General features: G+C 38.3%; 1 protein-coding gene across 5 annotated transcripts in view; it reads left to right on the plus strand.

Annotated features, from left to right (window-relative positions):
• Positions 1 to 26,619, plus strand: part of LGR5 (leucine rich repeat containing G protein-coupled receptor 5) — a 91,821-nt gene that overhangs the window by 45,500 nt on the left and 19,702 nt on the right. For 4 of the 5 annotated variants that reach the window (XM_080577707.1, XM_080577709.1, XM_080577711.1 and 1 more), the window contains 6 exons: positions 5,132 to 5,203; positions 6,884 to 6,955; positions 17,706 to 17,921; positions 20,677 to 20,748; positions 23,235 to 23,303; positions 25,796 to 25,867. In XM_080577707.1, coding sequence (XP_080433833.1) covers positions 5,132 to 5,203; positions 6,884 to 6,955; positions 17,706 to 17,921; positions 20,677 to 20,748; positions 23,235 to 23,303; positions 25,796 to 25,867 — 573 coding nt within the window. The remainder of the gene's footprint in view (positions 1 to 5,131; positions 5,204 to 6,883; positions 6,956 to 17,705; positions 17,922 to 20,676; positions 20,749 to 23,234; positions 23,304 to 25,795; positions 25,868 to 26,619) is intronic. The other variant, XM_080577708.1, reaches the window with a different exon arrangement.

Here is a 26,619-nt window from a genome sequence, read left to right on the forward strand (position 1 = left end):
GATACTACCAGATTTTGAAATACACTATATATGTTTGTTCAGCATTTTTTGGACTAGATCTTAAAAAAAGAAGAAAAGCAGCCACTACCCATATCCTACTGTCACTATCTGCTGTAGACAGTGAGGAGTAGCTAGGTTAGGTTTGCAACAGTTTCTAGTAGGTAGGGAAAAGGTGCTTTTTTGTTAAGTGCCACAGCTCATTAGCTGTAGAGAGAAGACTTTTTAGTGTTTGAAGTCCATGTTACATCCCAGCAGGTAATGAGAAGAGGCTTGGCACCAGGCAGCACTTGTTTTGATGCAGAAAACACACACACAACGCAGTTTTGAGTTGGTGAAAAAAAATCTTGTACTAGAAATGAAAATAGTTGACTGTGTTCAGTCACAACTGTTTATTTGCTTCTTTCTGAGTAACGAAGCTGTTCTTTTCAGACGTGAGCAACAGTAGATGGAAAACAAAAAGGTTCAGATCATTTTCAAAACTTTCCGTGGGTGCCTCATTAGTTGCGTTGTCTTTAGGAATGTTCTCCTGATGTGGGGACCACCATTTCTACGAATTGTGGTACTGCAGGAGAAGTCAGAATACAAAATAAAAGGGATAAACAGATGAGGAATACTCAGAGGAGACACCAGACCTGCCTTTTCTTAGATCTGAGAACAGGACACGAACCTGACCTGTAGCACTGCAACCATTCCAACATTGAGCAGAGATTGCCAGCTGGGCTGAACAGCACTGAAACATATTTTATAAGTTGCTACCATTTGAGAGGATAGAGGCAACATGCTTTTCTGTCAGCTCATTTATTTTACATCTTTCAGAAAGAAATATGCAGTAGCATAAACACTTACACTGTGCTTAAGCCAAAAGTAGCCCAGTATCTTGTCTTCAAGAGTGTCAAGTAGCAGGTACCAAGGGAAGCATATGGTGACACATGCCCTTAAGTTTTCTAGCCTCCATTAATTTGCAAGAGAAATGAAGCAGCGTAAGTAAAATCTAGTTCTAAACTATTGCAGCTTTAAAAATGTGATCCAAAGCCAGTAATACTGTGTACTATTGATTACCTTTTCATTACAGAGATGTGATGCCTTTGAGCCTGCATTTATTTAATGTGATACTTCCAAAGTAATAAATCTCAGAAATGCTGGAAATAACAGTGATTATTTTTTTAAATTGAAATTCAAAGTACTTCAAATAGTGGAAGCCAGCCATTTGGTTATGTAAGTGCTACGAACAAGCTAGCTCGTTCCTGCTCTCAGAAATCATAACTAAATGCTGATCTGTAGAGACAGACGGGATGTCCATCCTCATCTGTTCAGGGAAAGCAATATCCATCCAGACTGAAATCAGTACCCAAAGTCCATCCAAAGTTCAGTAAAAGTACTGGGCAGCTTCCCTCAAATAGTTTAGTGTAATGGAAAACAAAATCCCTGAAATGGAGAAGAGTAAACTCTGACAGATGCTTGATAGATACCTGTAGTGTCAACAAGGGGATTCATTTTCCCCTATGCCAAGACTGAGAAAATAAACATAGTAATAGCAAGAAAAAAGCCACAAGGAAGGCATTAAAAACGTTGGGAACAAATAAGCCAGACTGAATGAGCTTTGCAGTATGTCTTAAAGATCTGGTGTGCTAACTTTCATCCAAGAATATTGAAAGAATTAGATAATGAGCCCAATGAATCATTATTGCTTATTTTTTCCAAATCACACAATGCTGGGGAATTCCAAAGAACTGGGAAAGGAAGATACTGCTGTTGTGCCAGTGTTCAGAAGTGGTCTCATGGAGCATCCTGGGAGTGGATAGGTGGTTTGCCTGACTTTGTTTCCATGGAAAGTCATGTAAAGGGTGTTGTGAGAAAGAATTTACTTTGGTAACTGCAGGTCAGACAACATCATTATGTAGAAAATAAATGTTGCCAGAAGTCTACCTTTCCTGACGCTGTCAGTTTGCCTGGTAAGAGAACGGCACAAACACACATGTATTTTGTCATTTGCGATACATTTGATTTAGTCCTTTACTGGAAGGGGATGGCCTATACATGATGAACATGATCCTCTGCTGCATAAGCAGAGAAGTATCACATAAATTATAGTAATCACTGTCTACAAAATCAGTGAGAGCTCTTTTCAAACTGAAAAATAATCAAAGCAGAACTACAAGAATGACCAGAGGTTTGAAAAACTCAAGAGTAAATGCAGCAGCTCTGAATACAAAACCATGTGGTTTCCTCTGTCTGAAGTGTCTGTACGAGACATTTAATAGTCGAGAAGTCGTGATCTAAAAGGAAAAGAAGCAGAATACGAAACAAGATTAGGAATCTGAAAAAAAAAAGGCACACACAAAAAAAAAAAAAAGGAAGGAAGGAAAAATTACATCTCAATTTAACAATGCAGGAAACTATCATTCAAAACATCTCAGGAACATGGTTCAGCATCCCTCGCTTATACCTGTCTGTCAGCTTCAGATATTCCTCCGAAAGGTGTTGGAAATGGGGCCATGCAGAAGTCGTGCTCTTCGGGTGGTACATTGTGGGTGGCCAGATAATCCAAACGGACCTTACAATCAGAATGACAACAGTTTACTTTGGCAAATCTTCTCCCAAGGACAGGGTTTTTTTTGATACAAAACCTGACCACAAAAGGAAACAGGAAAAAAAAGTTAAATGAAAAAATTCTGGCCATCAGAGACTAGCTTAAATGCAACCCAGCGCAGTACAGTCTCATTGAAACCATGCTGAATGTCAGTGAGACACGTAGCATGTGCATGTATAAGTATGTCTCTGTGCATATGTATTTCTTTCTGACTATATGAGATATGCATCACAGGTACCATAAAACCATTTTAAAAATTACAACAGTCCATTTTCAAAAAAAAATAAATAAATGCCAAATATTAAGGCTTACCACAGAAAGACACAATGATGCTCTTAAGCTGGGAGAAGTAGTACACAGTGAAATAAAACTTTAAAGTTGGGCAGTGTCCCAATTGCATTGCCACAGTCCTGCATTTGGAGCAGGAAGGAGCATGCTTACCACACCAGCGTCCTTCTCTAGGAGCTCTTAAAGGGTCTGATTTTCTTAGCTAGCTCTTTTAATAAAGAACAGTCCAGTTCCAAGTGGCAGTGTGAACGTGTGTGTGGCAGTTTGCATCGCAACAACTATGAAATTCACTGCAACATGGCCATTCTTAGGAAAGGATGGTGGCCTGACAGAGCACCAGCTTGAATCTTTGGAGATATATGGGTTTAATTCTCTGCTCTTTATCGAGTTTTCCATATGACACACAAAGCAGGCACGTTTGTCTGTCCGTGTAAACCTCAGTACCTGTACCTACTTTTTTTTTTTCCAGTAAAGTTTTGCAAGCTCCGCACTTTCTGATTCATGTCCAGACTCATACCCAGTCCTATCAGTAAAATAACAGCGCAGAAGGTTGTTGAGGGGGTTAAGTAGTCTATAGTCTTTCCAAAACTCCATATCATAACTGAGATCAGCATTAGAGAGGTCCCTAGCCTCTGCTAGTCTGTGATCTGCAAATGGCGTTTATTTTCAGGGAACTGATCTGGCATGCCTAGCCTAGCACACATAGGAAGAGCCACAGGTCTATCACCCAACAGGTGTGTGTGTGTACAAGGAAGGTCCTTTTTCACAGATCGAAGATGCCTGAAAAGTGTTTGGAGTTAGCATCTGGAATCACATTTTTTTTCTCTGTGGCCAATTTTTTTTTTTTATATGATAAGGATATCTAGGGAGGTGTGCCCAGGACCCTGTAGTTAACTTGGGCCAAATAAGCTCCAAAGGAAGACAAATTTTAGGAACCAGTTGGTGCTCCATCTTTGGGATTGCAGTTGTAAGCACCTGGCTCTTTCCACAAACAGGATTAGCAACTCTGATGCCAACTTCGATGTTGTAGGTTCCTCTCTGGCAGCTCAATACCTAAGGCATTTTGTCTGGTCTTTCCTAAAGGGCCAGATGCAAAATCACATGTCAGCTCAGCCATCCCATCATCTGGCCTGTGGTAACTGTCTGCAATTTCGATGTGCAATATAGCTGATGTGAAATTTCAACTAATTCCACTTGGTTTAAGTTGGTGTGCAAATATGAGGGTCAGATCATACCAACCCACAATTGTGGCCACCTAAGAGCAGACAGTATGGCTCTACTGACACACACTTGGGGGAACTTGACTGGGAATCTGACCTCAGCCAGTCAGTTTTCCAGCTGTGGAACAGGTATCATAGCACATTCCTGCTGGACTGGAATGTCAGGAGGCTAAATACAAGATGCTCTGGAGTTCCACTGATGGGTAACATACCAATGGCATTGTTTCACATCAAATACGGAATACGGAATCTCTTCCATAGGCACAAATCTTACACATTGCTTTTTTTTGCCTTTTTTTTGCTTTTTTTTTTGCTTTATTTTTTTGCTTTTTCTTTTTTTTTTTGTCAGGGTAATGTGCTTTACAGAGGTATTTGTTGTACTTACCTCGGTCTGTAAAGTATTTTCTGACATTCTGAGATGGAGGATGCAAAAGAAATAGGGAAAAAAGCCCTACAAGTTTAAGCAAATACACTTTAAGACAAACTATCACAAGTCTGTTCACAGGGAATACTGTGATTGCACCAATACAGAAGTTTTACGTGTTGTTATTGTAAAATGAACTGTAATCACTAGTACATGAATTTATTTTGATATTATGTGTACATCTGTTAAATGCACAGCTGGGTTAGATGTGCACAAATACTGTACATGCACAATTCCAAGAGTGCATGCCTGTAAGTCTAATGATGCTATTGCTGTCAGTGTACCTGTATTTTTGTTACTGAGGCTCTAATGCTTAAAAAGAACACTACGAAGAGTTAGATATGCATTTTAAACCATAAGCTTGATTTATAATGAACTTGCATTTTGTTTCTGCAGTCCAGCTGTCAGTAAATCAACTGTACAGTTAAGGACTCCTCTTGATTTTTTGCTTTTAAAAGTGTATTAATGACAAAACAAGGCTCTTAAACTACTGCCTCTGGCATCAGTCGTTCAAACATAGCTGTGTTGCACTTTTTAACAACCAAATTAATTCCACATGAAGAGTAGAAGTATTCACTCTTTTTTCTTTTTCTTTTTCAAACTTTGCAGACGTCTTGCAGGAAATGGCTTGACATACATTCCTAAGGGAGCATTTGCTGGCCTTTTCAGTCTTAAAGTGCTGTAAGTAAACTGTGTGTTGTTTGATATATTTCTGATTTCCTAAATGCTCCAGGGAACTAATTAACCAGTGAAGTTTTGATCAAGTAAATTACATATTTTGATCAGCTCATTTTGAACAATTCAGCTGAAGTGAAGATACATATGAACATCATTAAATCTTTGTTTTTTCATATAGAAAATATCCTAAACACAAAGGTTGGAAAACATTAATGGCATTCTAAAAACAACTTGCTCATCAAGTAGATGTCTCTGTACAATATCAAAGGTAAAAATTGGTTCAGTTAATAGTTTCTTTAATTGTCTCAAAATTTCTGAGTTCAGGTCTAAATACCTTTGGACTTTTCATGATCACACAAAAGTAGGGGTAAATTGCCTTTTCCTTTTCTTGAGAGCTGGGGTGGGGGAAGTCATTATTGTAGAACACAATGCAATTTAAAATCCAGTTCTTATTTTGTACCTTGTTCTTTGCAATCTAATTACTCTAAGATAAACTATTAAAAATGACTAGACCCTATATTACTTGGAGTAATAAGACAATATATACAGTTGATAAAAAATTATTAGCAGACCAAATCTCACTATATAGCTACTAGAGGTGATCTTTGCTTAAAGTAAAGTTCATAGAAATTGTTTTATTAGCAAGAATGCCAACCTCCTAGACAGTGTCAAACTAAGCCAGATGCTGCTATAAAAATATACAGAGCCCTACTGCAAAGATACGTAAGTGGGAAAGAAGTATGAAGGGCTTCCCACTCCCATCTACTCTAAAGTTGGCCAGCTGTAGCTCTTGTTGGCGCAAGGAGCTTTAAGCCTGCCAAAAATGATTTCATATACAATGTCCCAATATGCCTCATTTTGAAGACATGCACTACATCAGAGTCGCCCAAATACAGTCCTTTTACATATATGGGAGTTGGTCCAAACAAGGTTATTAGGCAGTGTGAATGGAACCACGCTCAAAGTGAAGGAAAGTTTCTGCTGGAATGAAAAATTATTTTTCTGTCTTTGCATGCTAAAAGATGACAGCTTCAGAAAAGAGGTCCGTCAGGTCATTGCAAGCAACCTTTCTTTTGAGAAAATTAATTTAATTGGGAAAGGTTTATCAGTTCTTACAGAGTTAAATTTTTTCGAACCAAATCATGAACTCCTCATACATTTAAAAATCCTGATGGCCATAGTAGCATCTTCCCGAGTCAGAATTTCAAGACTCAGTCCTGCAGAGCTTTATCAGAATAAAACACTGAAGTATTGCAGAAGAAAAAAGAAATCAATACATGAGGATCACAGAATCACAGAATTGTAGGGGTTGGAAGGGACATCATCGGGTCCAACCCCCAATGACAATTCCAGAATCACTGGAGGCAATTAGGAGCTCAGACCTAAAAAACCCTATCAAAAGCAAATAGATTTGATCTATTAACTTCCTCACCTGCTCTGAAAATCCCACTTAAAGCTGATGGGTAGCTCTTAACAAGGCTATTATGCTACAGGTATTTGGTTTGAAGAGAACTAGAATTTTGAAAAGGCCAGGCGAATGGAGCATTTGTGTAAATTGTTCCTTGCTTTTAATCTTCAGGTAAAACCAGTACAAAGGAGGTAAGCTTAGAAGAAAATTTGCAATAGAAAAAGAATAACTTTACTGTGTTGATTCTGGTTTTTTTTGCGCTGCTCAAAATGTAGGATGCTGCAGAATAACCAACTACGCCAGGTTCCTACTGAAGCACTCCAGAACTTACGCAGCCTGCAGTCTCTGTGAGTATACTTGATAAATCAACTTGTAAGCCTACATTAACAATAGTATATAAAATTACCTATTAATTACCTGTTAATGTCACTCAATAACATGCTGAACCAACTTTTCCTTTTAACTCTCTTTGAGTTCCTTTTCAAGAGAATTGTACTCTCAATTAAACATCAAAAGTGACTGATTTCATTCCAGTAATTTCATGACACTGGTGGCTTCTTTGCAGTGTTATAAACTGGTTCACCATCTGAGAAGACACTCCTTGCCCTGCAATACTTTCTGGGTCAAGAATATGGTCCCTTGAGCACTGGTCTTTCCCATGGTTTCTAGTTAAGATTCTTTACAGGTGAAAAGAAAGAATCCCAAACGAAACTCGTGTTGTTTTTTTTTTCGTTTGCTGTAATTTTTTTCTTTTTAAGCAATATGGAAAATATTATTAACTTATGAAACAAAGTGTACTAGAGGATGCTTAATTATATTCTGTGCTTCAGGCTGGTCTCCATATTTATTGTTCTTGACTGTGCCGTTCTGACTCAGTCCACAAGCTTCAGTTTTAACAGAACTCCTGCCAAATTTCCTAGACCAGGAGTGAGGATTGGCTGCTTCATGGTATGAATGAAATTATTTTGATGTGCTTCTGCTCTATAACATAAGGACAGTTGTACCGCATCATGCTAAAAGCTGACCTAGCCCAGTATCCAGCCTTCAACAGCAGATGCCAAAGGAAAACTAAAAGGTCAGAAGAAGAATATAATACTCCCTTGGTAAACTGTCCCATCTGCCAAAGCTTGGGACTCAGGGACTCACTGAACAGCTTCTTTGAACTCAATAGCTCTTAAAGGATTTTCTTTGTGAGTTTGTACAATTGCTTTCTGAGCCAACGTAACACCCATTATTTTCTATGGCAGAATATCTGCTGATCAGCTAACTCTGCATAGTGTGGTGAACTACCTCCTCTAATGTACTTGGAACTTACAATCACTCTTGATGGTAATAGATGCTGATAGATGTAGGACTAAGGTGTAAACAGTTGTTGTACCCCAGATTTTATAGACTTCTATCATATCTCCGTTAGTCATTAATGTTAAATTGTTTCTTATGTGGGAGCTATCCCTGCATCTGGTCATCCTTGTCACTCTGTACTGAACATCTTTCCAGTTCTTTGACCACGGATTTGAGACAAGTCAGGGAGGAATCAGACCTGCACAGAATACTGAAAGTGTTCACACACCCCAGACTTGTAGAGAGGAGTTATGGATGTTTTTTATTCACTTTCCAGCTAACCACCCAAAATTTGTCTTGTTTAAATTTTTAACCCTTAGTAAACACTAAGCTATGATTTTCACACTTATTACAACTTCAAGACCAATTCATAGCATGTTTATGGATACTCAGAAGTTTGTCATGTCAAGTGGGAATTGCTTTTTCCCCAGAGATGTGACTTTACATCTACCTCTACTGAAATCCCCCTGCCATTTTGTTGTTCAGTCAATTGATTATCATTAGTGCCTTGTACTGCAATTGCAGTTCACATTTTCCAACTACAAAGACATTCTTGTTGTCTCAATGCAGGATGCAGAGTAGATTCCATTTCTGAATTACCCACAGAATTTCATTTTCACACAGTATAAAAAAAAAAAAAAAAGGTGTCTAAATTTTCTAAAGTATCTACCAACCTTCTACAGGATGAAGTATCTAGATGATTTAAGATAGCCAGGCACGTTCTTCTTTGGACATACAAAAAGCATCAGCTGGTCAGCTGACTGTGTGCTTTAGTTGATCACCGTATATTTTCACAGAACTACTTTGAAATAAGATTATTTTCCTGTAGAGGTCATCAGAGGTCATTAGAGAAGTTCAATTAACTATTGCAAAAAATGTTGCTACAGTGTGCAGTGATTACCACATCATTGGTCTAAGAATGACAAGGGTAGCACATATACCAAGCTATCTAGTCTGGTTACAGTTAAGATACTTTGATTGGGAAGCATACTGTGCTAAACATGCTGTCTTCTTTTTTTGTGTGTAAAGAAGTTCTACCAGAAAGTTAACATCTTTTGCATACATTCAATTCAGCCAAAATCTGAAGAACAGAATTAATGAAATGAATTGATTTCTAGCAAAATTTTGTCATCTGTGTATAACTTACCACTACACAGGCTCACATTATTCTGTTTTAGCTCCCAGGTGCCTATGTCCGTCTTGAACAATATTTACCTCCTTAATATACAAAGTATTCGTTAAGGTTTGTCAAGGTGAAACAGCCTTAAGAATTAATTATCTTATAATTGTTATTTGGTCAGTGCCTTTTTTCTTTATTGACCAGACACAGACTGAAATATCTTAGCCATATACTTTTGAGGTTACAGTTCTTTCCTTTGATCTTTTAAAAAGTCATGAGAAAATGCTGGTCTAGAGACTATATTAGATTTTCTTTCTGCTAAACAAACAAAAAAAAATCTTGCTGAGATCACATCATGCTATACACACTCTGGACCAAAACACGATAAGCCAAGCAAACAAGAGTTCCTTTGTTGCTCTGAAAGAGACTGTTGAATTTGCAGCACAGTTTCTAAACAAAATGACGGTCTCACCCACTCTTTTTTGCAAATACTCTTTTCCATAGGTGAAGAAGCTGAAGAAGTAAACCAAACATAGTTACACTGTGTATTCTATGTAAAGAAGTGGTGTTTTGTGACAGAATTGAAACAGAGGGAGAATAGGAGTGGTCAGGAGAAACCTTTAGACAGCTGTGTAGCAGATCCAAGATGGAACGATACGGGTTTGTACAGAAAAGCTACTATCAGCTGAAAGACGATCACTGGTGAAAGAGACCTCTTTGAGGAAAAGAAGACTATTATTCTTTTGTTTGCTTAAACTGGGTTGTGCCTGTCAGATAAAGGTGTGCAGAGATTCAATTTCTCCTTTCATACAGTCTAGGAATTTTCTGTTCACATGGTGGTTTTTGCATTGGTTTCTGATTTACAATAGGAGTTATTTCTCGAAACCTTCAGAATAGCAGGAGTCTTTTCAAGGGTGTAATTAAGAGGTTAAAAGCCTACACAAAGGCAAGTTCTGTAAGATAACAACTTCTTGTGTTTATTATGTTTAACTAAACAGGTGGCATGGTTTCTGGAAGCCTCGTTAACCCTTTTCTTTAGGTTAGTATAGTTGCAAAAACCTGAAAACTGGTGACAGGACTTAAAATCTACCTTTTAAGTTTTCACCCAGGAAGGGCAACCATGTAGAGAGGCAAACCATACTAATCACCTTTCTACCTTACTGAATGTGAAGAGGATAATGTTAAAATCATTTTTATATAAGTATATATATAATTGTGTGTGCGCACATGATACATATGTATACAAACACAAGTTTTCCATGTTCACTTACTATACAAATTCATCACAAATTTTTGCACAAAAAGATATTTCTGGATGATATTCCCTCCTTATTGTCTAGTTCCAGGCTCAAAAAATGACATTGCAGGTATAGATATTGATAACCAGATTAGTTGATGTTACATGGCCTGCGGTACAGAAAGCAAGAAAATCTGCTGTATTGCAGGAATGAACACCAGTTCTTTCCACTTTCTCATCCATGTTGTTATATTGTTGGCATGCTGAATAGCACGACAAGATTGAGTGATAAATACTAAAATCATAAATTTTCTAAGGCTTGAACTACCTTCAGCGTACATCAGTCGCCTTCAGGCAGCAGGCAGTATTCACTATATACTATGAAATGAGAAATGACCACACACCAAAAAAAAAAATTGTGTTTCATCTTCAACAGCAAAAAATCTGAGAGAACCGTAATACTGTTGCCTGAAAACAAACAACCATATTGTTTTTCTTAAGCAGAAAATTTAGATTTAACAACATTAAAATCTTCTCCAATTTTAGAAGTCTTCATAGTTCAATAATCAACAACCGTGATGTGCTACTTTGATTAATAAATAAGTTCAGCTACTGGTGCTTGGGTGATGATTGTTTTGGACTCCGATTCCCTTTATGGCATAAGGATTTAAGAAAGTAACCAGAACATATGAATTTTGAGATGTGGTTATCTCCAAGTTCAGCAGAAGAATATCTTCAGCTTATTATATGGGCTATAATTTTCTTTTTGTATCATGAATAAAAATTATCTGGATTACTGGCCCTAACAATTCAAATGGCAGTCGTTTCTGTTAAGCCAAAAAGAGGGAAACAGCTCAAATACCATGACTGAAAACGACCAACACACAATCACTGGTGTCACAACTTAGATCTTGACAGCAGGGTTTGAAGTGCCACTTAAATGCTCTCTCTCCTGTTACTCACTTTTCTTTGGAATTGACTGTAAGCAAATGGTGTCTGGATTTTATGTTTCCCAGAGCTCCAATATCTCTGTTCTGCTTTTAAATCAAGAAGGCTTTTAATAATTTTAAATATATCTGTATAGTCCAAAAGCCTTTTACATAGGTATATTGATTTATTTTTCAAATATAGTTATTAATTAACAACTTGCTGTCTGGCCAACTCTTTTCATTGAATTTAAGTATTTGCTTAAATAGGTTTCTTTTTTTTTTTTTTTTTCCTGTGGTATAATCATCTTGTCTTTTCTAGTGACAGTTAGGTACCAGAATTATCATGTAAGTATTTTTTGAAGAAGAAGGGATTGATAAAGCAGGAAATAACGTAAGAATATGTTTGTTTGGTTTTTTAAAGGTTGTTTCCTGAGCATGTTAACATAAATTTTAGGTTATTAGCAACTGATAAGTTGGAGATCTTTATTTGCACATGTTACTAAATAAAGGAGGAAAGTCTAACTAGTATCACTGATAAGAAAGTGAAGCTTCTGCTATTCTTTTATTGAGACTATTGTAATACAATACTTTGCAGTGAATACTACAGATGAAACTTAACTCTCACTTTATTTGCTTGTTTAGGCATCATTATTAATGAGCAGCTTTTCCTATTGTGTTGTCAGACAGGAATGGTCAAAATCAAGAACAGATCAAGTACCGTGTCACTGCCCATGCCAAACCAGTCATCAAGGCTATTTAAAAACAAGCATTATTTACAGTAACACACATTAGCTGCTTTCATTCCTGTAAAATTTAAGAGGACTTTTACTTTAATAGCAGGAAACAGGGCAGAATACAAGACAGTCCCTGTTCCAAAGTGCTGGAAACATTGGTAGAGGAAAAAATAAACTATCCTTTCTCCATCAAAAACCTGCGAAGTTGGAATTTAGTGTAGCAAATTAATTTGACTTTACAGATACAGGATAAGAAAATAATGTCAATTAAAATAATTTGACTTTACAGATACAGGATAACAAAATAATATAAATTAAATTTGTTTGAACTTTCTGACAGAATTTATAAATCACTTCAATTTTATTTTTCAGATATGTTTGTAAGTTTGGTGCATATGGTGGTGATGCAGTTTTACATAAAATGTTATCTAGAAATCATCTCTGATTTTCTAAATAATCTGCCTGGCTGGAACCAGTCAGAAAATTGATTTTTCAGCTCCTTCTCCCTACTCCTCCAAATATGTGACATTGCAAAGGAAATTCTTAATCTGAGCAAGGAGTTGAAGACTTTGATGGCACAGAGTTCTGAAATGCATCCACTTCAGTCTTGAAATTAAAAAGCATTTTTTTCAGAAGCGTTAACTTTAAACATTTTTTTCCGGTATGTTTGTGTTAATAATCCTGATTTTTAGTTAAAAGACAAACCAACTTTGATGAAATCGCATTCTCCGAAGAGAATTGTTTTCATGAAAAGACAGGAGATTTAGTTGTGGTTTTCCATGTCACAGCCCATGGTAATGAAGCCTATAGAAGGCTTTATCCTTCTTAGGAAACCCAGTCCCTCAACAGTTACCCAAAAACTCCCTAAGGAGGAATTTCCCACAGTTTTAATCAAGGTTGTGTGTACCCATGCATGCATCTGTACACATACATGAAGATGTCTCAAAACTCACCATTGCATTTGCTGCATGTTTTAACCATGTGAGCTACTAGAGCCCTAGGGCACACTAGGTAACAGAAGAGGGACTGAAACATCGAGCACTAGCCCAGTATCAGAGCGCAGACACTCTTCTAGCTTGATAAGCAGCTGGAAGGAAGGCAGAGGTGCAAGGATCCCCTAACTGTGTATGCTACCCCTTTATTTGGGTCCAGTCCCTAGCACAACCAGCTGTAGGGTCAGATGGCTTTCAAAGCAGGGTGCAAATAGTCTGAACTAGATCAGCAGTTCCAGGCTGCTGAGGGATGTTTTCTTTCATTCAGTAGAAGCTACTAGACATCTGACTCTTTTAAGTCTGCTGAGCAATCTCATAAGCACTTTTTTTTAATCATATCTGTAAAGAGAGAAATTTCTCAACCTGAGAACTGCTGATGAAGAATCTTCCTGTGTGGCTGAACCCCACCTCCATCTGTGGGAGGAGGACGAGTAGCAGGTGTTGAAAAGGTTAGCAATGCGAGGCTCATACTAGATTTCCAAGGAGGTCCTCCTAGGCGCCACACAGTGACATACTGTTGCTAGAGCCAGCCTAGCAAAGCAAACAGTGCTTAGGAGTGCTCCCAGGCTCTGGCCATGACCATCTACCAAGCTGTGCTGTTAACGGGGTCCTTGCCACACTTTCGACCAGCGCCAGCTAAGATTTGGCTGAGCTGTCCTGCGGGGTCACTTGGCAATTCGTACACCCCTGGGACCATCCCATCAGTGCTCTGCATGCAGCCACCTGCTCGGGAGGCCAGGAGCGGTCACACAAAATGTCTGGCCATGGACTTCAGATCTGGGTGTTCGGCCAGATTCCTAGGATGACCCAAAAAGTCCTGCTGGCCCCACTTTTTTCAACTTCTGGGGTTTCGGGGCCAGTCTTAGTTTGAAAATAGCTTTGTAACTGGATGTTTGTGCTGTATACGTCGTGCTAGCATCCTAGCACACCATCTTAAATGCAGGTTTACCACAACACCTGAGCAGAATATCTGGATATGGAGAGAAATGCTAAGGATTGAAACTCTCAGAGTTGTTGAGACCTCCTCCTGCTTTGCATGCACATGGAGTTTACACCAAGCAGTGGACAGAAACAAACGCTCCTAAATTACGGCTTGTGACTTCTCTCTTTCAGTCTTGCTGTTGCTGCTCAGGGTTCTTTGTATTGGTCCTGTACGAGCCCATACAAGGGCAGAGCTGAAAGTGAGCTGTGGGAACCGCTGCGCTGATGTGTTGTAATTAAGCTTTCACAATAGTCCTAGCATTTTCCCCTGTGGACTGAAGGGGATATCCTGCTTAAAGGGCCACATTTGAAAAACCAAGCTCACAATGGCCAGCTCTGTTTTCATTACAACCACTTTTCAGAGCCAGTTTTGATGTCACTCTTGCTATTCCTTACACAGGGCTTTAGCCCAACTCCTATCAACAAACCCTTGAGGGGGTCCATGTCACCACAGGCTTGTCGTGGTGGGGCTGCAGGTGACCCCATCCTGCCTGTGACACCCGTCCTAGACAGGCCCTGTCCCCAGTACTTCCCCATCACTGCCCCACACCTTGCAGCAAGGCCTGTGCGATGCTCCCCACATAACAGATCCTGGTCAGGCGGTCAGGCCGGGAGGAAGGAGGTAGGAGAGGGAGGATCGTGCCCTTTGTTAGTCTGCCGTGCCTGAAATCAGCCCTCGTGTGCTCTCAGCCCCCTGCCCCCCCTGCCTGTGATGTATAGGTCCTTATCATTTGGGTTTGCATGTCTTATTTTAAAATGAATGTCAGAAGAAACATGGTATTCTTGACTTCTTTGTCTGTCTTTGTAGCTTTCCTCTTGCCCAGTCCCTTCATTGTATTCAGTCCCTCATCACTGCAAGAAGAGGCAATTCATGTAATAGATACTTATTTCAGAGGGGAGAATGACTTGGGAGAAATTTCCTTCCTGATCCCATACCTAGCATTTGACTTAATCTTGAATGAATGAGAAAGACACACCAACAAGCCATTAAGGAATGTCTTTAGCAGGTATATCACTAGGTGGTAGCTGGGCTCACTCCGAGAGAAGACTCAGAGAAAGGGAAAAATACATATATTGCCTTAGAAACCTACCAGTGGCGTAAAACTAGGTGTCCGTTCATATTGAACTGATCAAAATATCTGCATCAAAACTTATTCAAAGATCTACTTTCACCCTTTTCGGAGTACCAGTAAATTAGTCGTGTTTACAATTCTATATGAATAATATCTTTTCATCATTTATAATGCATATGGTCATAGCATTCACAGTATGTCACAGGAAACACCAGTGGGATACAGTCCACATAGCTCAAGCATTTTCTTTGAAAGGTTTGGACATTTTAAGTGAGCTCATGGTGAATTTCATACTGGCTGCTTTATTTACATGCCGCCTATCAGAAGAGATCAAGCTTTTCTGTTTCCTTAAATTGGTTCTCTCTGGAATATAATAGCAGCTTTCAAACTCACCACATGTTATCTATATATTTTCAATTATAAATAGGGTCATGTTTGTGAGTTAATGGGTTTAGTTCTGAAAGTGCCAAAACTTTGATCAGCACATGTAAAACAATTGGCTGAAAACAGCGATTTTGATCAATGCTTTATACATCAGTGTGCATTACCTACAGTATGACAGGAAACATAACCACTACTGAAATGTTTTATTATCTGCAAGAGGGAAAATGGTACTTGGAAATTTTAAAAAGATTAGATAACAAAATGCATTTGAGGCAGTACTTCTTATGAGCACTGGTAGGATACGTAGTCCAGTAATAGGGCTTGCAACTCAGATCATTGTAGCTTCTCATTTTCTTACAAAGTTTATTCAAAGAGTAATCCAACTACCTAGAATCTCACTTATGTTACAGCAGTACTAATTTCGTGTATTTTGCTTACGTAGCTAATGGTGGGTTTATGTTTGGAAACTTCGGTTATAAAAAAAGTTGTTTCCTTGATTTGCTGCTGAATATGGGTAAGGTAGAAATCCTGACCTCTCTGAGGACAACAGAAATATTGCCATTTCAGCCACAAGATCATATAGAAACAACTGACTTTTGGCTTCAACATGTGACCAGGGGCTCTGTGAGTAACTCCTCTGGAGTCAACGGGGAAGCCAGAGCTGCACACTCAGCCTTGGTATTGAACAAGATGCTGACTGTAATGCAGTAACACATTTAGGTTGAATAAAGCCTCCATTCTTTAATCAGTGTAACTGTCAAACTAATGCAACTGTAACTTCTTAGTTTACATACCAGCATCACACAGGGAAGAAATTTACTTCTGACCAAAACACAAAGAAACCTCATCTACTCATTCAAATTATACCTTATTTGAAAACACAGGCATAGCATGCTCATTGCCTGGGGAATGGGGGAGGTACAGCATGACTACTTCTAAACATTTCCAGCCTCACCCATTTGTTGACCAACCCTTGAGTTATTTTGGAAGCTCTGTCTCTGCTGCCTGCCATGTCAGTTATTATATTGAAAATTTAATTGTACAAGGGCTTTGACACTGAACTTTATAAATTTGTTCCAACTGACCTTGTCTCAGTTATTTGCCAGCCTGGCACAGAGCCTTAGCGTTCATTATTTGTTCTCATGCAGTTGGTAGAAGAAGCATGGAGAAGGAGATAGAATGGACCTGACATTTTACATGACTGCAAATGAGGAAGCAGCTTTAAATAAAGAGATTACCATGTCCGCCACAAAGAGTATTACATTTCTCTCAAACAGACCGAATTTAGGCTGTACAGAATTACTTCTTTGTACCCTGGGTGTGTCTGTTTGTTCTGCAGTGTTTTCAGACTTCTATTTAAATTTGTTTTTATTTCATCATTCACTTAATTACTTCTCTGCACAGATGTCTTCAAGAAAAGTTTTAGAGAGCGTCTTTTATGTTACAAACAAGATATTAAAAGCAGAAAAAGTGTATTGAGTACAGGTCACCATCTGGATATTTCATGAAGTTGCAGAAAGTAAAAGCCAGTGAATATATGACATAGTATTTCTAGTGCCATATCTGCAAAGATTTCAGTAGATTTAATCCTTATTTGCAGAAGTGTGAAAGCAAGATATCACCTGCAGACTGTGAAAAGGTACGATGTGCAACTGAGCTCCCTCTGTTGGCTCTGCAGCAACTGAAGTGTATTAAGTACTTTACTTTTCAAAGTAAATAATTTGCATTAGCAGCACTGACCTCTGTTTAAAAACACTTTGCTCCACTATTAAAAAATGTTAACCTCATTGCTCATTAGAATCATTGGAATACACAGGATTTAAGAAGGTGTAAAACATGAGCAGAAACTCAGAAATTCTTTTTATTTTTGGCTTTTAAAATTGTGGATGGCAAATGGAAACCAAAGTTGGCTTTTGGCACCATGATTCAGTGATTTATAGATTCTGAAAGAGAATGTCTTGCTGAGTTTCTTACACTTTTTTGTTCCATACTTTCAAATAATTTGGAAAGGAAACAAATTCATGCCTGATCCACAGAGAGGATCTGTTCAGAAGTGATTAATCTGTGCTCTCAGTGAACTGACAGCTCCAAAGGAGAGCTGTCTGCAGCAAGCCAGCTGACTAGGAGAGGTCTCACCACGTGAGGTCTCAGATAAGGCTGCAAGCAAGATGGAAATGTAGAATCTCCAGGAAATGAAAGATGGATGTGGCAACCCCTACCTATCCTTGTGTTCTTGGTGATAATTTCATGTGTAAATCCACTGTTCTTTTCTCAGAGTCAATTTTCTTTATTTCTTTTTCTCCTAGACGCCTGGATGCCAACCACATCAACTATGTGCCCCCCAACTGCTTCAATGGCTTGGTCTCCCTTAGACACCTGTGGCTAGATGATAATTCTTTGACAGAAATACCCGTCCAAGCTTTTAGAAGTTTACCAGCACTTCAGGCAATGACACTGGCACTGAATAAAATTCATTACATACCAGACTATGCTTTTGGAAACCTCTCTAGTTTGGTAGTTCTGTAAGTTTTATCGATTGCTTTTTAGCCACAATCTCTGCTTCTTTGCAGAGCTTTGACCTCCTTGTGATAAATTGCTTGAAGATGCAATGTTTAATTTAAGCATTGCTTGAGAAAACCTTTAATAATTAACATTCCTCTAGTCTCTCCCTAGTTGGCAAACAATAGGTAAATAGCTATATACATGGGTCAACTAAACCTCAGTTTTGTCTTTCAATGTTAGTATTAAACTGATGTATCTTGGGGCCATAAAGCTGCAGTTCCCTTCTACTTTTGCATGAGTCTTAATGATGATACTCCTTTACCATAAGGTCAATACTGTTTCTTACAGAAAATGTCCTTTTTGGAATACAAATTAAGTTTTCTGGCTTGCATAAGTACTATAAAACAAAATTTGAAAGAAAAAAAATAGAGAAGCATATCTTTTACATCTTCTTACAGTTAAACTCACATTTGCTAAATCGCTTGTTTTGATCTAGCTTAAAAGTTTCCGTCTCCAGTAAAGAGCTATGTAAGGGATTTTTTTAAAAAAATCACCATATCTGGTCAGCAAAACAAACAGAAACAGATGAACTGTTTGCCTTCTAAGACTCCAAGGCAGCATGGACTGAATGAGAGAAGATTAGAAAAAGGAAATGAACAGAAAGCTTTCTGGGTGACTTGGAAAGAATGCTGTCCAGTAGAAACTATGTATTTCCCTTTGTAGAAAGTATATGTAGTTTTGTATTTAGATATGTTTGCATACCAATACAACTAAATGAAACAGATGCAAAACCCACACCGAAATCTGGAAGGAATACTCTGGAACACGGTTTCAGTTTTTTATCTTCTGGGAATGCACCAAATGGAAAAAATTCTAGACTGGCTGGAGAAACTGAGGAGGAGACTGAGGGGGAGAAGTTATTTCAGGATAGTTTGGAAAATCTTAGTATTATTAAGGAGAGAATAATATATTCAAGATTTACAAGCTGTCTGAAACCATAGTCTGTAAGACACTTAGCATATTTTAGCATGTTCTAACTCCAGTGTGAGCATAGAACCTGGCATTCTTCAGGGTTCTTTATTGAGCTTTATAATCACCATCTCTGCCTAGTGCCTAATATATTCATGTCAACATATAGAGCACCGATAATAGGGGGATAATAGCTGCCTTGTGGCACACAATCTTTGCCCTCTATTTACATCAAGTAATAGTCTCATCAAGTTAAAGTTTTTCAAGGAGTCATTTACCGAGCTAAACATCTCAGCAATGCTTAAGATAGAGAATGTCTTCAATGCTATTCTCTACATCCATACCAGAAATACAGTGATATGAGGATAGTTAAGAAATCCAGGAGAAAATGACCTCTTTTGATTCCCTGATTCCTTCTGCTCAGTTAGGTTCCCTTATTTTAGATCTGCCCTGCTTATTTCTAGTCTTCTGATTTTCATATTGATTAATAATTAAATCAACCCTCATGATCTACAATAACTGAAATTTTTGGCCTGTCAAAATCTTTCTGTGTGGTTCTGTTTTCGTTTGTTTCCTACTCTATTCAGTCTGGCAAATTTTCCACTCTTTGCAAATATGCATGCTCATTTTGCGTAGGTTTGAAGCTCGATCACTAGCAATCCAAATGTAATTGGAATTTGTAGACACTCTTCATGCTAACTAAAGCATTACAGCTCAGTGTAGTCATTTTAAAAAAATGATCAGGTTTTTCACAGGAAAAGAAAAACCCACGAAACATCTGTATTTTGCCATTAGAAACCTTGTTTTTCATGGGCAAGGAGACTCAACTTCTGTAGGCTCTGTGGTCTTTAAAATTATTTTCAGAGCAGAATGAAGCATTGAAGGGCATGTGCTTGGCAGTTCCTCATTCACAGACCTTCTTTTCTTTTAAGTGCTACTCTCTTAGTTTCCCTCCACTATGAGAGCAGAGTGTCAGAATAAAATAAAGGTCTGCTGGGAAAAAAAGCATCCTCTTTAGAAATCAATCTGAAGTATCACTAAGTTCTACCTACTCACATTAATGAGCTTCACACGGAATATTTTTTTTTTCTATGTCAGTCTAAAAACCATAGAAATAGGCAGCATTACCAGCCTTCACATGGGAGTTTTTGATTGAAATGTGACATGCAACTGTTTCTTTCAGTTGCTGAAAATATGAGAAAGTAGCTGTTGGTTTTTATAGTTTTAAAGGAAGGCAAGTTAAAGCACTTTGAAGATTGATTAGCTTACTCATCTCAGTAAAGCTATGACTTGTTGTTCTGTGGCTTTGTGTCTTCTTTCATTCTGCAAGGCTAATGACTATTTCTGCCTGATTATCCTTCTCCTCACCTGCTCCTGCTTTGTGCCATCCCCTCTAACACCTTCTGAATATACGTCTTCCATATATACAGCTAACACTCCCCACAGTTCTTAAGGCAACATGTTAATTAACAACTGGTGAGAATATGTCTACAATTGCATGGTATTTAATATGCAAACCTCAACCTAGACCTCCAGGATATACCCTTCTTAGACCATCTAGGTGGTTGTAAAAGAAATCCCATGTACGGAATCAAATTGAAGCCCTCATGGGTAGGGAGATGTCAGGAGAAAGGGGGAAGGGTTGGCGAAGGTGCCTCCTCTACATGCTCTTGCAAAAGCATGACTTGCATATAATCGGTGCATGCCTGAAAATAAGTTTCTTTTGATTGAAGCATCAAAATGTTTTGCTTAAGTCCACTGTGTGTAGTGTGCTTTCCTGACTGTGTGCTTAATGTTCCCCTGCAGACATCTCCATAACAATAGAATCTACTCCCTGGGAAAGAAATGCTTTGATGGGCTCCACAGCCTAGAGACTTTGTGAGTTGACCTCTTATTTGTTTCCTTTTTTTTTCAGTGTTTTCATTAATATTCTGAAAGAATAAAAAATAGCCTAAAAGCTAAACGTGGTTTTTGGCTTGCCTAATCGCTACAGGATCTAAGTGATGGTTTACAATGACTCTATACAGCAAATCCTATTTTTTTACTATTAAATTAGTTTGCCTTTTTAATAATCATTGTTGATAAATTTTTGAAAGGACATTTGAAAACTATACTGGGCATTCAAAAAGAAGTGCCTATTCATGAACAGTTATGTTTGCCTAGTTTAGTACTATTTATTTGTCTTGTTTAATCAATAAAGCTAATAGCTAGATTGGGAAGCTGTCACAATGAAAATGTTTACCATTAAGAAACTGTCTCACCCTAGAGGAGGGTTATAAAATGATTTTATTTTTCTACCCCTGGAAAAAGTGCCAAATAGCCAAATTATATATGTTTTGCAAGGGAAGAGAGGAACATTTCAATTGTATCCGTTTTTGTCTTGAAAGAGCTCTGATAAAGAGTAGCGCTTGTAAAGATTCAAGTTGCCTCAAGTTTTTGCCATAGATGAGTGAACACGTTGTCTGCTAGAGTAGACAACAGAACCCAAAAATGCTACAGGGACAGTAGACCTGTGCATATCTTTCTATCTGCCACCTTCTGCACTCAGCTGAATCCTTTCCAGAGATTTTAGAGGTTTCAACCAACCAGGGCAGAACATAAAAGGCCTGGTTTGAGGAGCAAAGTATCAAAACTGAATAATGCTGGTCTAAAGGTAACTATTTTCTTTCTCATCCACAGAATTATGTACTGCTCATTTATGTATTTTCATAAGATCAGAAAGCAAGAAGTTTTGGCCTTTTTTTTAATCGCTGGTTTCAGTTGCATCGATCCCTTAGTTTTACAATTGCAGTTTTACAATTTTTAGCCTGCTGTGAGTTGAAAGGAAGTCCCTTAGTGTAGCACCGGAAAAGGGGACAGGAAAGGAAGAAGGAAAATGTAATAGTTTGTTTTGTTTTCACAAGTGAGATTCACATGGCACTTGGTCAAAAATGGGGAAAAAAAGAACAATGGAATAAGTAATTGCAAACCCAGTCCCAGCCACCTGGCATGAAAGAGGCGAAAACACAGAGGACAATCATGAACCTGGGAATAAGTGTAGGTGCAGCCATTTTGCTGTGATAGGAGAATGCAGCACTTGCCCCGAGTGCAGTAATTGTGTACTGTATAGACCAGTTTCCAGATAGTTTCAAGCTAATCTAAAGAGATCTCTGTGTAAACGATGGACGCCAGCTTTAAAATCATTTGTTTGCATCAATGCATAGGTCTGGAAATCACATATCACTGGAGGGCAAAACCAAACCGTACGCGCCTGTAATCTCTTTTTGTCAATAAGCAGGAGAGAGAGATTTACAAGCAGGAAGGAAAGCCTTGTTGAGTTCAGACAGCAGTTTCCTGCCTGCATTACTTCAGCCTGATACTATTTCAATTTCAATCTATTGTAAACTGTGATTTGTGTTTTGCCCATTCAAAAAGGCTTTTACTCAAGTTTTTCAGACTGTATTCCTCACAAAGCAGTGCTCAGGGAGCATTGCACTAAACAGGCACATCTCAATTTTAGTTTCAGGTGTCTCCTGAATGCTAAAGGATGCACATATGCTCAGGGCAGAAGTATGCTAACAGCCCTTTCAGTTTAACAGAATGAAGTCTAATTGCCACAGCAACATGAGCAGCTCTTAAAGCAGAGGTTACTACCCTAGCTAAACTACTGTTCCTACAATGTGTGTGGTTAGAAACATTCTCCATATGAATCCTGACAAAGCTTAAAATTAACTATATAGTTAATGATAAAGTTGAACTTACTGTATGTTTTCCCACTTGTTTTAGCCAGAGGAAGATTTCTCCCAATCATTTTTACCTTCCAAACTCCATTAACTCCAGTATCTCCAATTTCTTGGTCTCACAGACCATGAAAAGTACATTAGATGAAAGAAAGACTCAAGAATTAAATCTAAGTCTTGAAAGACTGAGTGAGTCAGAGGCAAATGAAACCTTAATAAAGAGATGTATTAACCGTGTAAAATTCAGCTCATGGTACAAAGTTCTTGAATATTCTGGGCAAGAGGTGTTTGTTTTGTTTTGGTTTGGTTTGGTTTTTATTTTTTCTGTTGATAATTTCCAAGTTATAACAAGCGATTTACAAAAGAGCAGATCCATTAGTAGTATCTGAATCCACTTTTGGCTTCTTCATTGCTGAATAGCTAGGATACAACTGAAAATAGGATGCTGATAGAAAAATAGGAATGAAAATGTGCCCTAAATAGAGTCTGTTAGAAAACATCCATACACTTCTGATGATTTATTGGCTTTTGCCTGTATGTACTTATTCAATGAATGGAAGACGGTATTTTGTTACAAATGCTAACAAGTCTATGTTACCCTTAATGCAGCACATAACCTCAATAATACAATCTGTTTTCACACAGAGATCTAAATTACAACAGTCTGGACGAGTTCCCCACTGCTATCAGGACACTAACAAACCTAAAAGAATTGTAAGTACAGAAGCACAGCACTTACATTCGGAAGGAGGATGTTTTGTCTAGTGTGTGACAGATTCTTTTTTAATGCTGGTGATTTTATCAGTAATCCTTAAAAACTCATATTCTAGAAAGAACTAATAAACATGCCAACATGGATAAAAGATAATTTTCAACATACAGTTTAGAGCATGCTAGTTCTGAAAACTTCTATACTGCATTGTGCAGTAGATTTTTTTCAGGAACTTCATCCTTGGAATACAGTGAATAATAAACACAATAATTCATTTTGAGTCCCAAACACAACAGTTGTTTTTTTTCAAGCAATCAAAAAAAAACCCACAATCTGCTAGTCTAAGAAAAAAAACCATGGCATTCTTACTGGCCAATCAGGTTTAGATGCTATCTGCCATCCCTCCTGCATCATTAAATTAAAACAATTTCTTTTCACTGTAAATACTCCTTTGTAACGTTGTAAACAAAACACTTCTGGATGCACAGACATAGTTTCCGTAAAATAATGTCAACAATGAAAAGAAACCAGCCAAGTTTATTGTAAGAAACAGCTGAATTCTAAAAGAATGAATGAAATATTCACACGTTGTACACACAATGTACACAACGGTGTGCATGTTCAGAATTCTTTCCATGTGAAGTATTTACCCCATTACCGGTACCATCAGCATCGAGATTTACAAAAACTAGGTAACATAGCAATTGGATGCAGTTGTAGCACTGTTGCATCACAAACTGGTGATAAAGCCACTTTAAGTAGGGACCTAGGATTTTTTTCCGAAGCAGGGAATCCCCAGGCAGCGTTGACTCCAGCTCAGTACCTCCCGTGCTAGTCAACAGTGTGGCTCTGGCGGAGGGAGCAGAGGGAGGTTCAGCTCATTGCAGGCGTACCTTACCAAGGGGGTTTCTGGGCCAAGCCTCGTTTCTCTCTCAGAATGTGTGCCTGGGCTGAAAAGACAGAATGTGGCATTTTGTCTGTGGCTTGGAGGCACCAAGGCAGCCACTCAGAGCTGGAGGGCTGGCCAGCGAGTCAGAGCCAAATCAGTTTGTTCCAGAGGCTCTGCATTTTGCAATCTCAGCTGTAGGGGTGGTTCTGTGCAAACTAAGTGCGTATAACTGTTACCCAAAGTTAATGCCTACATAACGTTTGCCAGACTGAGTTTTGAAAATACCTGTGGGACAATTTTTCCCACTGTGGCCTTACTAGTCTTCTTACCTGGAGGTTCAGTTAGCTCTAAGCAATTTTCCTCATGCACATGAACTGGCAGGCTATAACCTAGCTTTGGTTTGGGCAGGGTGTATCACTGGTGAGCAGTGCCACAGGGCAGAGGCTCTCTTCCAACCAGTTCAGAAGCTCTCTAGACTCTATTTTGCAGAAATGCACCAAAATCTGCTCCTGGCTGAAGTCAGAGTGGTGATGAGGGGCCAGACAGTGCCCTGGGAAGTAGTCATGCCGTTTGCTTAGCTTTTCTGCCATGCAGGGAATCCCAGTCAATACAGCCACAAAACCAGTCTCTTTGCTGGTTCTAGGTGAAATGGGATCCTCATATTGCTTGGATTCCGCATCTGCATGGATGCAGCTTTTACTGCATGCAGAAGAACAAGGGATTCAGAGCCTTGCAGCGTCTCATCAGCAGTAGCATGATGACTAAACAAGTGAAACCAGTAATGTGGGACCTGTCCAAGTAATGACCAAGTGTGCTTGCATCAGTGAACAATTTGAGGCTTTCTAAATGTATAAATTTAATCTGGGAAGCCTTTTTCATACCCGACTGAACTAATGGGAGTTTCCCACACAAATCATCATTGTTCTTTTGAAACCTTAGTTGTTTCTTTTGTTTTTCACAATGGAGAATTACTCATATGAATAAAATCCAGTGATTAATGATGAGACAAAGATTTGGTCCTCTATCCAGCAGTCACAACTACGTTGGATAGTTTGTTCATGTCCACATCTAAAATATTTCAACAGAAAGTTGGTTGTGGGAGACTTAATATAACGTATAAAATCATTTACTTGACAAATTTGTGTAATTCATTTATCTCAGAAAAAAAAATAGTTGCAGTTTAACAAGCACGGGAATATATATATACTGTTTTATTGTTATTTAATTTTTAATATTTAACTGTTAATTTTATTATTTCATATATGTCTATATTTACATTACATATACATACGCATATATTCATACATACATGACATACAGCTATGAAGCACTGTTGCCTACTGTGAGCGTCTGAAATTTAAAATGCCATTTTGCAGTTTACTTTATCTGAACGGCACTCTCATTTAGAACAGTGCAGAAGTCTAACTATTTGCTTTACTTTTTCTTTTGCTTTTTTTTTCAGTTCTATCTTCCCCAGAAAACAAGGATATACCCTTACACGCAAACACTTTCCTTATTACAAACAAAAAACAATGTGCATTGTGAATACAGATTATGCCTTCACAATTTTTTTCTTTACTGTGTAAACCATTTTTTCTTTTGTAGGGGATTTCATAGCAATAACATCAAATCAATACCCGAGCGTGCATTTGTGGGTAATCCATCACTTATTACAATGTAAGTGATAACAGTTTATTCAGTGACTCTTCCTGGTAGAGCATGTGGAACTAAACACCATATTTGTGGCTATTTGTCTGATAGATCTTTTTGTGAGTGTAACGTACAGTAATGCAAGCGAACAAGCTTATATCTTTCCAACCTCATGGAACGAGTGGCAGTTTGCATACCCTATTTAAAGGGAGTGAGTACTGCTGCCTTAGCCTTGACCTTTCAGTTGAACTATTCCTTATAGGTCTCTTCATTTTACTGGCAATGTAGAAGATAGCAAAATTACTCCTGATGGATTCCAGTCTCAATTCCCATGGTTTTACATGAGAATACTTGAGAATTGTCAAACCTCAGATTAAGAAATTGTAAAACAATTTTATTAAAAATAGTGACTCATCTTGAGCAGTGTTATTTTATGAGTGAAAGCAGCATGGCTTCAAAAACACAGTGAAACTCAAATGTGACGGATGGTCAACCTCCTCCAAGTGTGTGACGTTCTGACTTCTTCACCTGCTAACTTTGTCTCATGTCATAACAAAGTTCTTCATCTTTGGGTTTCAATGTATGCAAACCTGGGAGAAAGAGGAGATGGGTTTTTTTTGGCAAGCTTCTGGTTTTAAATTCAAGGAGACTGACTGCTTCAGTATTCAAAATATGGTTGATGGACTTAGGCTAGTGGGTGAAAAAAAGCCCAGAGGTGCACCAAGTCTGTGGCTGAGAATACAGAGTATACTCACTTGCATATAATACAATCATGTAAT

This window comes from Anser brachyrhynchus (assembly GCF_964034855.1).
Source record: "Anser brachyrhynchus genome assembly, chromosome: 1".
NCBI classification, from domain to species: Eukaryota; Metazoa; Chordata; class Aves; order Anseriformes; family Anatidae; genus Anser; species Anser brachyrhynchus.